General features: G+C 51.3%; 1 protein-coding gene across 1 annotated transcript in view; it reads right to left on the bottom strand.

Moving 5' to 3' along the window:
- STIMATE (STIM activating enhancer) overlaps positions 1 to 13,361 on the bottom strand; it is a 51,436-nt gene that overhangs the window by 4,488 nt on the left and 33,587 nt on the right. The window contains exons 2-5 of the mRNA XM_065885600.1: positions 10,993 to 11,041; positions 8,833 to 8,928; positions 5,310 to 5,431; positions 115 to 227 (exon numbers count right to left, since the gene is read on the bottom strand). Of these exons, the coding sequence (XP_065741672.1) occupies positions 115 to 227; positions 5,310 to 5,431; positions 8,833 to 8,928; positions 10,993 to 11,041 (380 nt within the window). The remainder of the gene's footprint in view (positions 1 to 114; positions 228 to 5,309; positions 5,432 to 8,832; positions 8,929 to 10,992; positions 11,042 to 13,361) is intronic.

Raw genomic sequence — 13,361 nt, 5'->3', positions numbered from 1 at the left:
GTTAAAAACAACAACAACAACCACCAATTTGGTTTCCCAATAGGGCTGGGGTCGGGGAGTACTGTCCTGCTTAGCGTCTCGAGGAGCTGGTAAAGAAGGGAACAGGAGCCAAACCTTCTTCCACTGAAGTATGAGGAGGACAATGAAGACGACAGATTTTTCAAAAATCATGATCACGATGTAAAGGGCACACTGTCCAACCCAGGCTCCGCACTGCAGAGGGTCTCCTGCAGGGAGAGCGGGCTTGGTCACGCGGGGCGCAGACACCAATGCCCCGCCCCCCCCACTGCCCACAGCTCCTGTGAGCCCTCACACCCCACCCCACCCCAGAACTCCTGAATGAGCCCTCCAGAGCACCAAGAATCAGCTCGGCCGAACAAACAAATGTGGGTGTTTTAAACAAAATCAGAGAATTCCTAATTTGGAGATACCAAAGTGGCCTTTCTTCCAAGACAGCCCAAGATATAATTACAAAGCACTAAAGTTAGTAAGTGCCCATTGCTGGAGCTCAGAAAAGCTGGCTCTTTTTGTCCACTGGCAGCAGAGGCTGTGTTAAGCAAGACTGCTATTATTATCCATTGTTGATTTTTCCAGTGGCTGTAGTGCTACCCATCCTTTCCCCCGTCCATGAGCGGGCTGAGGGTTTGAATCATGAAGGCAGCAAATGACCTCTCTGTTTGCCTCCTACCCCTGGCCCACTCTCCCGGCCATTCCTGCTGCCCTCAGCCCTGAAAACAGAAACCTGACTCTGGGGAAGTTCAGATTCTGTCTAGGGGGGCACCCCAAAACACCTTGGGCTGGGGACATGGAAGAAAAGAGAGGAGCCTCCAAGGTGAGGAGGTGCTGTGACAAAGGTCCGTCTGTGATCCCATTAGTCACTGTGCTTGAGAAACAGCACAGGAATCACAGGAATCCAACAGTCCGTACTGGGGGACACTCAATGCCTCCAGAAAGTTTCAAAAGGGACTTGATGAAGGGTGGAGGACCCCTCCAGGGAACATCCTACAACCTCAGTGACAGGCAGAACCCAAGGGATGGGTGAGTCCCTGGGAACCACAAACGCCTCCAGAGCGAGAGACCCACGGGAGGGGGGGGGGGGCGGGGAGGCCACCAGGGGCCACTCTGGAAGCCCTGCCGGAGCTCTGTGACCACGTTGGCCCAGAGAGGGCTAGAGAGTAACGCTGCAGGGGAGACAAAGGCCCCAATCCAGGCTGTGAGGAGAATCTGGTCTCCAGAGGAACATCCAGCTTCTCATTTGATTCTGCAGTTTTTGCAGCAATCCCTGTCCAGCATGGGTGCCGGAGGCCCGCAGCCTTGCCAGCTGTATGTGGTGGAAACCCAGTGGACACCTTCCAGCAGCCGTAATGGACACAACCCCAGGCTGTTCCCTTTTCTGGAAAACCTCTGGAGAAGTGCACAGAAAACATGCAGAAAGACGTCACTGCCTCTTCTGCGGTGTCCTATTTACTTTCACATTTGAGCCAAAAAGTCATTTCAGAAGTGCAATCTCTCCTAACTAGATTTTTAATGGAGTTTTGTAATCCTTTCGGTAAACTACCTGATGTTATTGAGGAAAGTCCTCAAGAACAGCAGCTGAAAATACTTGTTAAAAACTGTTAAGTGAAACGGGGGACAGTCAGACAGAAGCACTTGGTAGGAGTGGGACTGAATCCCAATCTAGTCTGAATTGGGACTAGTGTGTTTAAAAGTCAACACAACGAGTTAACATTTAATATCAAAAGAAAATATACTTGCTCAGAGCATGCTCACTTCAGCATGCTCACTTGGAGCACTTAAAACTTGCTCCAAGTTTTAAGTGGCCGACAAAAAGAAGATGCTTTTCCTTCTCAGGGGGCCTCACACTGCCCCCTGAATTCCACTGCTCTTGAGTTTCAGAGCCACAACTTAAGAGGCAGCTGCCTCTGTTTTTCATGTAGATGCTTGAGTAAGAAAGTCTAAAAACATGGTGAGGACTTCCCTGGTGGCACAGTGGTTAAGAATCTGCCTGCCAACGCAGGGGACACGGATTCGAGCACTGGTCCAGGAAGATCCCACAAGCCACGGAGCAACTAAGCCTGTGCACCACAACTACTGAGCCTGTGTGCCACAACTACTGAAGCCCACGTGCGTAGAACCCATGCTCCGCAACAAGAGAAGCCTTCACAACGAGAAGCCCGTGCACCACAACAAAGAGTAGCCCCCACTCGCCACAACTACAGAAAGCCCACGCACAGCAACGAAGACCCAAGGCAGCCAAAAACAAATAAATAAATAAACAAACAAACATAAATAAATACATGGTGGAAAAAAAAGTAAAAAGTCACATGTGACCCCACTCTCACACACCATTTCCTCCAAGCATCCAGCCCTCGTAGCCACAGCTGGAGTGAGTGCACATGAGCTGGTTTTTCTGGTTTGTTTCATTTGAAAGTCTGTCCACAGCCTCGTCTTTTAAGGACAGACAAGCCAGGCATTCTCGCGTGCTCTGCTTTTTACCACACTGGACACACTGAGGTACGTGGGCGTTTGTTTTTGTTGGATTATTTCCTCAGGATAAATCACAGGGATGGATGGGACCAAAAGGACGGAACACGTCTGTAGAGAGGCCTCTGGGGGGAGCACAGGGACAGCGGCGGGCAGCAAAGCCCACACACCACTGGTGCCCAAAGGACAGAGACCTCGTTTTCAGGGCTTCTGCCTAAGGAAGAGCAGCCTGGTCTTCAGACTGCAGACACCACGTACTCCCTGGACCCTGTCTCGCCCCTCAGGGCTGTGTGGTCTATTCCCCACGGCCCATGTTCTTGTTAGCAAGTTCACCTTCTCTTCTAGGGACCATGGAAACACCTAGAAAACAAGCCCCTTTTCTTCTCTCACCTGAGAAGAGAGCTCTGTGGCCTACCTGGAACTACTGCCTCAAGTGGATGGGCCGGTTAACAGGTGCAATAGGTAGAATAATGTCCACAACCTAATCCCCAGAACCCGTGACTGTGGAGCTACTGTGGCAGAGACTCAAGGCTGCAAGTGGATTAAGGCTGCTGATCAGCTGACTATGAGAGAGCATCCTGGCCTATCCAGGTGGGCCCAATGTAATCACAAGGGCACTTTAGAGTGGAAGGAGGTGGGGGAAGGTCAGAGCGATATGATATGAGAGGAAGTCAACCTGCATCTGCTGGCCCTGAAAATGGAGGAAGGGGCCACGAGCCAAGGAATGTAGGTAGCCTCCAGAATGTGGAAAAGGCAAGGAAACCGATTCTCCCCTTAGAGACGCCAGAAGGAACCAGTCCTGCTGACACCCTGGTTTTAGTCCATGAGACCCATGTCGGACTTCTGAACTACAGACAGTAAGATGATAAATTTGTGTTGTTTTAAGCCACTAGTTTTGTGGTAATTTGTTTTAGCCGCAAGAAAAAATAATAGAAATTGACAGAAATAGAAACCAGGTAACTGACATCCACCATCCTTCCTCAGCCTGGGGAGGGAGGACCCAGAGGGTCCTCAATAAAGGGGTGGAAACACCCTGGCTTGAAGACTCTGGTTCCCAAAGGCAGGGGTGGGATGACGCAAGGGCAGGGGCTGAGGCAGGCTAAGTGGGTGGAGGAGGGTGGCATGGAAACAAGAGGTTTAAACAACCACTGCCTTCTTCCTTTCAATCTCTCTTAAGGATGCAAACAAAACACACTGGGAATAGGTGGTACCATAATGTCCAGCGTATCAGGACCAGACTTGGCCTCCACTCCCAGGTCACTGAGCGGCATGACTAGCTATGAGTGGCTCTCTCGTAGCACTGCTCAGCTACAGTTGAGTTGAGAGCCCTGCCTTCCGGAAGGGATCTTAACAGCAAAGAAGAAGCTATGAGCACTGCTCTTGGAGATGGTGGAAGGATTGCATATCTCAGTGTAGTAGCCAAGAGGCCCTCCAAGCTGTGCACTGTCTGGGTGAGCTTCCTGTGTCACTCAACCCCTGTGGATGCCTATCCTATAAATGAGGATGATGTTGCTTTGGTCCATGTGCGCTGTGGTCCATTTCCATCCTCCAAGTTGAGGAGTCAGTGACTTGGAGCTTCTCTGCAGCCTTCCCTGGAGACACAGGGGCACACGCTGTGTGTCGGACACTATCTTAAGTCAGTGACTCATCAGGCATCAAGTAACAAGGCTAAGAAAAGCCCTTCCCTGAGCTCATCTCCCATCAATGGAGACAAACAATTACTTAAGATGTCTAGAAATACCCAAGGCACTCACAGCCAGCTCCACGAACCGGCTCCCCTTTTAAATGTCAGTCCCTTGTGAGTCTTCAGCCATGTAGTGGTGAGCGGCCATTGGGCCCAGAGCCATGAGCTCTTTGGGAGGTGTGACCAGGAAAGGAGAGTGGGATCCAGAATCCCACGGTCGTTCCATCACAGAATCCCTCCTTCTTGTCCCACGTGCCCCTCTCATGGCAAAGGCTCCACTGATGCTGTTCCCATGAACGGGAGCTCCTGGCTCCAGACAGCAAGGCCTGTTGTGAAGGTGGGAGACAGCTAAATCCCCAGAGTGGGGCAAGGCCAAAAGAAGCCCCTCTCACCAGCAGCCCCGCTGAGGGCACATCGAGCTGTTTCTCTGGGGGTACCAAGTAAAAGGCACTGCATTTGTGCCCGGCGCCAGCATGAAGGCAGCTTCCTACCCAGGCTGTATCCCATGGGGTATGACAAGATGGAGTGGGTCAAAGCTGGGCCAGCATCCCCAGGTCACCTGTTTCAAGCTGTGTCTCTGTGAGTTGAGGATTCACCTGGTGTCCCTGGTGACCGTACATGCCAGATGCTGGGATGGGGGCAGCCCACGGTCAGCAAGATGACTTGGCCCCGGGGTGGGGGGATGGACACTCCAGTCCTGACCTTGTGAGCCCCAGTAGTGGAATGGCCCAGTGACAGGACAAGCACAGACATGCAGCAAAAAGAGGGGCAACTCCCAAACTGAGAGCCGCCTCCCATCTCTCTAGTGAGGTGGGCAGGTGGTATGAGCCTGGTGGGAACTGTGGCAGAGCGAGGTGGCCTTACAGCCCTGCAGGTGAGGGCTGTGCCCCTCCCTGCCTCTAGGGTGTCTCCTGTCTCCTAGGAGCCTAGGCAGCGAAGCAGGCACCCACCTGCCTCGGGCATGTGGCAGGAGGTTGGAGCTCAGGCTCCAGAACATGCCTCTCCACCACACAGAGGACACAGCCACCAGCTCTTGGACCTTCTCCGAACCCACTAGCCTGGAGGGCTGTACGGGGCAAGGAGCAGAGCCCCCTCCAGGAAGCCCCCTCCACAGCCCTGTCTAGCGTCCATGGTACGTTACCATATTCGCCAAAACGCAGGGACTCCCACTGCTGCCACTCCACCAAGACGCTGACGGCGCGCACGCCCATGTAGATGAGCAGCATGCCCACGGTGGCGTCCAGGAGGAAGTTGATGAGGTACCTGTGAGGAGAGGGCACAGTGGCACCATCAGGAAACACCACCCAGGGAGCTGGGCCCACGTGCTTCCCGGGCCAAGGTCAAGGCTGGGGACCCAGCACTGTTTGGTCCTGTTCTGGGAGGTGGGAGCCTCCGGTGCGCCTGTGCAAGAGGCTGCAGGGCTCACCTTCGGGAGCCCAGGAAGGCCTCACGCCCCGGAACAGTGCACTGCTCAAAGTGGATGGAGGCGTGACCAAGAAACTCAAAAGCCCTCAAGTGTTCCTGCCAAACGAAGACTGGGACAGAGTGCCTGGAAGCAGCCAAGGAGGCCGGTAGCAAAACAGAACTTAATCGATAAAAATAATTTGTGCCATAACTGTTCGCTCCCTGGAGGCCCAGCCCTCCCAAGGCCCCGAGACAGTGCTGCTGCAGCAGAGCAGTTCAGGAAATGGCCCCCGGGGTTTGCTAGACCAAAGAGGGCAGGGCCACATGGCCCCTGCTCATCCCTGTGCTTCAGAGCCTGCCATGGAAGCAAGCACAAGTAAATATTTCTAAAGAGAGAGCTTAACCCTCCATGGAAAAGGCAAGATGATGGAGGAAGGAGAGGAGGGTCAGAAGAGCATGCCCACCCTGACCTCTCGTTCTCGTGGGGTCTGTTTTCATCTGTCCGACACACACTCCTTCCCTCACCAAGGAAAGGCCCCTGAACACAGGCTGCAGCTCTCCAGACAAAGCAGGAGACAAGCAGTCACCGGGTCAGGTGCTAGCCCTCTAGATGCCACATGGCTAGGAAACCCCCCTAGGGAAGCTCTGGATACCACAGACCAACTGCGGCACTGCTGAGCTGCTCAGGCTTGAGACATTTTATGCAGGCCCATGGCCCCAACCCCAAGGCCCAGCCTCAGCGGCCTCAGTGACATGCCCAGCACTCTGAAACCTGAGGGAGCATGTGCTGAGGGGGGAAGGGGGCGGCTGCCAGTGCCCTGGAGTGGTGAGAAGACCAGAGGGAGGGGACAGCCTTTTCTTCCTGCCTGCCCTTCCTCTTTAAAATCACAAGGGGTCACTCTCAGACCACAGACCAGAGAAGGCATAGCGACTGCTTCCCAGGCAGTTTCTCCAAGTTCACAGCTGAGCTCTGGCCCTAGGCTAAAGCTGCTCTCAGATGCTTAAACTGCATTGGTTTCAAGTGGTTCTGACATCTGGGACCCATCCTGAAAATATCAAGAGAACCTGATACACACGCATGCATTAGTTCATTCATCCCTCACCAAACACTGATTCGAGTCTACTGTGTGCCAGGCCTTAGGAATAAAGACAGAGAGCTCTAGACTCTATACTCAACACAGGTGAGACTGGCAGCCGACAGGGTATCCTGTGGGTCCCGGAGCCAGACTGGCTGGGATCAAATCCCCGCTCCATCACTCTTGAGCTGTGTGAACTCAATTAAGTTATATAAATCTCTCTCTGCCTCAGTTCTCTAACTGTAAATGAGGATAATCCAAGTATCTATATTGCAGGGCTGTTATGAGGATCAAACGAGTCAACATACGTGAACAGTGCCTGCCACGTATTAAGTGCTACACAAATGTGCTGTTAGAATCATAGCCCCTCGGATGTCACAAAAGCCAAACTGCCACCAGAGCAGTATCCCCAGCACGGGGCACCCCTGCAGCCACAGGAAGTTGTTCACCCTCCTCTGTTTGTACACTTCTCCTCTCCCTGAATTGACTGGCTTCCCTTCTAGGTCTGTAGAGTACGAAGATGCCCCAGGTCCAGCCCAACCCTTCCCCCACTCGTAAAAAGTCACAGGGCTATTCACGGATGATGGGGCTGGAATGAATCCTGCTGCAGCACTTGCTCTTCCACAGGCCAGGACCTCTCCACTCTGTGGGGCAAGGCCTGCTCTGCCTGCCTAGTCTCCCTCCAACAGCTCTTCAACCGACTGCTGGAGCTCACCTGTCTTTCCTATGTTTTAATGACAATATCCTCTGATTGAGCTATTAACATCTTCATTGGCAAGTGCCTCTATGACTTCCAACGTTGCATGTACTCATCACCTCATGAAACCTTCATGGTGATCCTGGGGATCTGGATGAGGAAACAGAGGCTCGGGGAAGTTGAGCTGCCTTCCCGCTGATTGGCCTCCCATTCAAGGGCTCTTTTCACCACCCCTAACTCCATTTTGGGCCTTTTCTCCTTTGGCTAAGCACTCGAGATCTGTCAGCAGTCCCTTCTCCATCCCAGCTGTGATTCAGTTTGTCAAAGTCCACCAGTGACCAAGGCGGCACCAGGAGACAGGTTTCCTCACCCCAGTGCCTCCAGGGTGAGCAGCTGGCTCTCAGCATATCCTGGCCAACCAAGAAAATCCACCAGAGGATGACACAAGCTTGCCGCTGGGCTCAAGGGTTAGAAGGACAAGGCCCTTTCCTAACCAACTCCCCTATGGGAGGATCGCCCTTCCGGCCCCCTGCTGTGGGACTACACCCTAACAGATTACAACCTACCCAGGTCTTAAGGTAAAAAACCCTGGGGAGGGAAGACTTTACAACCTCCTTCTGAATCGGGACCTGAACTAAATCTCAAAATTACACACTGTCACCAAACAAGAGAAGCTTAAAGGAATCTTCCAGTCCAAATGGTCTTAAATATACACTGAACCTCTTGGCAAGGGACTCACCAGCCCTCCACCCCACTCTCCCTCAGAGGCACGGCAGGGCTGGGGGGCATCCCAGGCAGAGGGCAGTGCGAGCAAAGGCAGAGAAGCAGGAGACAGCTGGTGGGGTTGAGGGCCACCAGGAGCAGCCCAGCATGGCTGGGGCACTAAGTTTGAGCGAGGAAGGCAGCAGATGGAGCCAGGATAGGGAAGGGGAGCATCCTCTTCTACTCCATCTGCTAAGAGTGGCACTGTTCGGGTGCTGTCCGCAAGGAGGACAGGTATCATGGCCCAACTGGGGTTTTAGGCAGACAGCTTTGGGGGCTGTGTGGAAGGCACACTGACTGCACTGACAAGGCAGAACCACCCATGGTCTTCAGGTCAAAGAGGTCAATGTTGGTCAATAAACGGTCAACAATGGCTTTGAACCTGAATGGCTGACACCACAGAGAAGCCCCTATGTGTACTGCTCCAGCACAGACACTCCTTTGGGGCATTATGCTGCTTTGCCAGGGGCTGCTTGGAAACTGGGAGACATAAGGGCACTAGAAGGCCAAGGGACAGAACTTAGGGTGATTAGCAGAAAGCCAGAGCACAGGGCAACTGTCACTGGGCAAAACCTTAACACCCAGCACGCACACAACAATCTCTCAGATGAGCACAGAGACGAAGGGGAGTTGCCCCCTCCCCAAGCTAGAGGGAACATGACTGGCAGCAGAAAGCAAGGCATGGAGGGGCAGGTGATGTCTGCACTCAACTACGGGCCACTTACAGTGAACAAGGGTCCTCTTCAGTGAGATCTGCTAGGTATACATTTGCGAAGTGGATGAACAGCATTCCTATGGCTTGTTTGGAAGTGTCTAAAAACCTGTACAAAATAGAATCAGCGCTTGTTATCACTCTGACAGGAGGGTAATAACCAATTTGGGGAAAATGATAAGTCTAAAACATGAAAAAAAAAAGAAAAAAGCCACTGGGGAGACCCCAGACTTCCAGTTACTAGTCACCTCTTCCTGGGACGTTGGGACTAACTCAGGCTTGGCGTTTCAGCCCCCTTTCAAAACAGTAACACTGCATCCCTGAAAGGCCACTGATTAATAACACAGATTTAAACACACGAAACACGTTTAAAGTGTGTGTTTTCACTTTTTCTTTTCCTTTTTTTTTTTTTTGCGGTACGCGGGCCTCTCACTGTTGTGGTCTTTCCCGTTGTGGAGCACAGGCTCCGGACGCGCAGGCCCAGCGGCCATGGCTCACAGGCCCAGCCGCTCCGTGGCATGTGGGATCTTCCTGGACCGGGGCACGAACCCGTGTCCCCTGCATCGGCAGGCGGACTCTCAACCACTGTGCCACCAGGGAAGCCCTCACTTTTTCATTTTTGTTACTTCAAAATAAAATGCTTGAACACAGCTTTGGATGGGGTCTGAGGTGCCTCTACTTTAAAGAGCTCCCAACCAACTTCACACACAAGCTGAATGATGTGCAAGCTTAACGAGACTTGCACTCATCCAGCACTGCCTCTGGAACCCTAAACAACCTTCAGCTGCTGCCGCTTAAACAACGGGCTCGTTTGGGGCAGACAAACTTTTCAGTAAAGGGTCTGAGAGTAGATATTTTAGGCTGCGGGCCATCGTGCTCTGCAGCAACTACGCACTCTGCTGCTGCAGTGTAAGAGCGGCCGGTCACTAGCAGCCCGTTGACACTTTATTTATGGAGACAGACGGCAGTCAGATTGGGCCTGCGGGCTACAGCTTGCCAGCCCTTGGCCTAGAGGACAGGAGTTTCAGAAAAGAAAAAACAAAGTTGGTAGTCTCTGGGACAGGTGGCAGGAGCACTGTGGAGATAACGTGGGCCCTCAGTTTCTCCTCGGCCATGAACACCTGGGGACCACTCAGTCTGCGGTCGAGGAACCTTTGGATTGTGGTCGCCTCTCTTGGCCTCCCAGGCTGGGCATTCAGAATTGGGCCAGGCCACTGACAGGGGTGATAAAGGGGGCACACAGGCATGGGTCTCAGGGCTGGAACAGACCTTAGAGATTATCCAGACCAACCCTGCAACTGAGGCCTGAAAATCATTTCCTAAAATCACGGCAAAGTAGGAGCTGCCAAAGGGGACTATGTGTAAAACCCAACTCCACATTCCCCCAGGCCCCCCACCTAAGCTAGATACCCAGACTTGAGAGAAACCGACTGGTGGAAAATAAAAGCGAATTATCAACATTGAGAAATAATGCACTGAAGATCAATCAAGAATATGCTTATAATTTTATTAAGAGGCCTTTATCACAGAGATTTATCGGAAGTTTCCTCTGGAGGGAAAGTAGCTATTGTTAGGACAGGTGCAAGAAAGATGGCTTCTTGAGGGCATTATGTTGTCCTGAGGAGCTGGCTGTCTCCTTCTAAGTGATTTATTTTTTTGGAGTTTTGTCTTTGGAAGCTATGTCTGAAGCTTTAACCACCATTTCTATGAAGGAAAAACTGTTGCCACAAGGTCATCCTGGGACTAAGAAAGACTAGTTTTGGGGAGAGGGGCATCTACATGGTACATTTGACTTATCTCCAAATTTAGATGATTTTTTTGCTTATGCATAGAGAGTCCAAAGATTTAACATAGTCCAACAACAGGCAGACATAACTAACAAAGCCTGCAGCACGGACTGATACATCTGTATCATCTTCCACCTCCTCAAACTAGACAGCAGAGTTATGACAGAACTGCCACCATCTGGCTGTCACTAGCCCTATAGTGGGCTCAACAGTTATCTGGAGAAACAGAAGTGCTTTCATATTATACACAGCTCCTGATGATTAACTGGACTAATGGATTTCAACACTTTATGTTATGTATAATTGCTCACATTCCATGCCCCCCCCAAAAAACCCCCCAAATAGTCAAAAGCATTCTAGGAATGAGTTAATATTTAAATACGCACCATATCCTCCAAGGACGTCTTTCATGCTTTGGTTCTCTGAAGCGTTTGACTGAAAGAAAAGATAGATATTCAGTACCTTTCTACAGTGATAAGGAAGCGAAGTGCATTTAACAAGCTGGGGGTTCTCGGCACACTCAGTGTTTAAAACCACTGAGTCAGGGTACTTGCTCTTTAACATGGGATGATGTGCAAGAAGCCATGAAGGTCTCAGAGGCCCTGTTGCTACCGACCAGTGGACTCTTCCGAACTGGCTACTTAGGAAGAGTGGCTCCTCACAGCGTGTGGAAAATTGTATTTTCTTCTTTGTGACAAGGGTCTCTCAGACAGGGACTGGAAACTGCAAAGGGGAATGTAGCTACTTCTAAGTTCAGGATCCAACGACAAATCCATCCATCCGCCCACCCACCCAAACGTTCACAGAGTGCCTGCTCCAAGCCAGGCGCTGTGGAGACAAAGGCAGAAGCAGCTGTAGGGGAGGGCAGACACGTACCCGCAAGGGTGGCGAGCGCTTGAGAACAGATAAGTCTGAGGCAGAGTGAAGGCAGGAGCCCGCCTGCCTGCCTGGAGGAAAGGCACCAGTCAGGAAGGTGGCCAAGCCCAGTCCTGGGGACCGGGGGACGAGGCTAGCAAACGGACCAGGGAGGGGAGAGAACAGCCGTTCTGGACAGAGCACACACCATGAGCTGACAGGCACAGGGACATGACGTGACAGAGTGTGTGTGGCATAACTTGATTTGCCTTTAATATTGCAGGTAACAAGGGAGACAGGTTGAGCAGCGTCCTGAGTGCCAGGCCAAGGAGTCTGGAATGAATCCTGCTGGGAAGGAAAAGCCAGGGAAGAGACCTAAGCAGAGGCAAAGACACGGTGGAAATGGCGGAAAAGCGGCTCTGAATTGTGTAGATGGTGGGTTTCTGGGGGTGGAGAGGACTGAGCAAGGATGCTGACTGTGTCCCAGCACCAGGCAGTGGCACTCCCAGCACAGGACAGTGGAGGCGGGACGCTCATTCAGCAACAGCCTGACCATGTCAAATGGCAAAGGGCTCCCCAGACTGACAGCTTCACCTCAGGTGGGTCTGAGACATAACCGTTTATACTGAAGGAAACAAAAAAGTTCTAAGTGTCTTGTCCTCCACTGAAGCCCTAGGCAGACTTATTTCCACAACGACTCTTATCTACTAAAACAAACAATGCAAGTGCCGCATGTGTGATGTTCTCCCACACAGAAGTATCGAGGAAGAAACAGACACGATGGTAGCAGGCAAGAACAGACTTCTGGCAGAGCCCCAAGCTGCAATGAGGATGCAGGAAGAGGAAGGCAGGGAGAAAGAAACGGGTGGCCAATCAATAAGACCTACTTCTCTAAATAAATACAGGCAACCCCTGGGTTGCAAAGCAAGGACTGTCTATGCACAGAAATGAAATGTCTGGTGTTTAGAGACATTTTGATAGAGAGACCAAAAAGCAGGTGTAATTGTGAGGAGGGGTCTCATCCCGTTGACACATGACAGATCCAAAACATCAACAAGGCCGAAGAGTCTTGAGGGAGGAGCTGAGGGAGGCCCAGAGGTTCTGCAAGCATCCTCTGGGCTGAGGGGCTGGGGGCTCAGGAAGGAGATGCGGAAGGGAGCTGGCCAGGACAAGCCATCTGGAGGGAAAGCCCACAGGCAGGGCCAGAGCGTCTCCTGCTCATGTGTTCTTCTCCTCAGGGGAGTCTGTCCCCATCAGCATAAAATAAAGGACATCAAAACATAATCTAAGAAGAATGTCCTCATTCTTAGGAGATACATGCTACAATTTACTTTCAAGTGGTTTAGGGGGAAAATTATACATTATTTATGATAATTATATATAATAAACATATTATAAATGGTATAACTTATAAATACACTATAATTATAAATACAAAGTAATTACATAATATTTATAATTATATTAATATAATATACAATAAGTAAAGAGAAGCAAATATGGTGTTATGCGACAAATTGTATTCTTCCTCCCACCCCCCTAATTCACATGAAGAGGTCCTACCCCCAGGACCACAGAATGTGATTACTTGCAGACAGGGTCTTAAAAGAGGTAATAAAAGTAAAACAAGGTCCATGGGTGGGCCCTAATCCACCATGGCTGGTGTCCTTATAAGAAAAGGAGATTAGGACACACACACAGACTGAGGGGTGACCATGTGAGGACACAGTGAGAAGACAGCCACCTGCAAGCCAAGGAGAGAGGCCTCAGGAGAAACCAAACCTGCTGACACCTTAACCTGGGACTTGCAGACTCCAGAACTGTGAGGAAATAAATTTCTGTTGTTTAATACACCCATTCTATACTTTGTTATGGCAGCCTTAGCACACCAATACATGTG

Source organism: Phocoena phocoena, chromosome 10 (assembly GCF_963924675.1).
Source record: "Phocoena phocoena chromosome 10, mPhoPho1.1, whole genome shotgun sequence".
NCBI lineage: Eukaryota > Metazoa > Chordata > Mammalia > Artiodactyla > Phocoenidae > Phocoena > Phocoena phocoena.
Note: the sequence above shows the minus strand (reverse complement) of the source record. Positions and strands in the feature narration are given on the sequence as shown.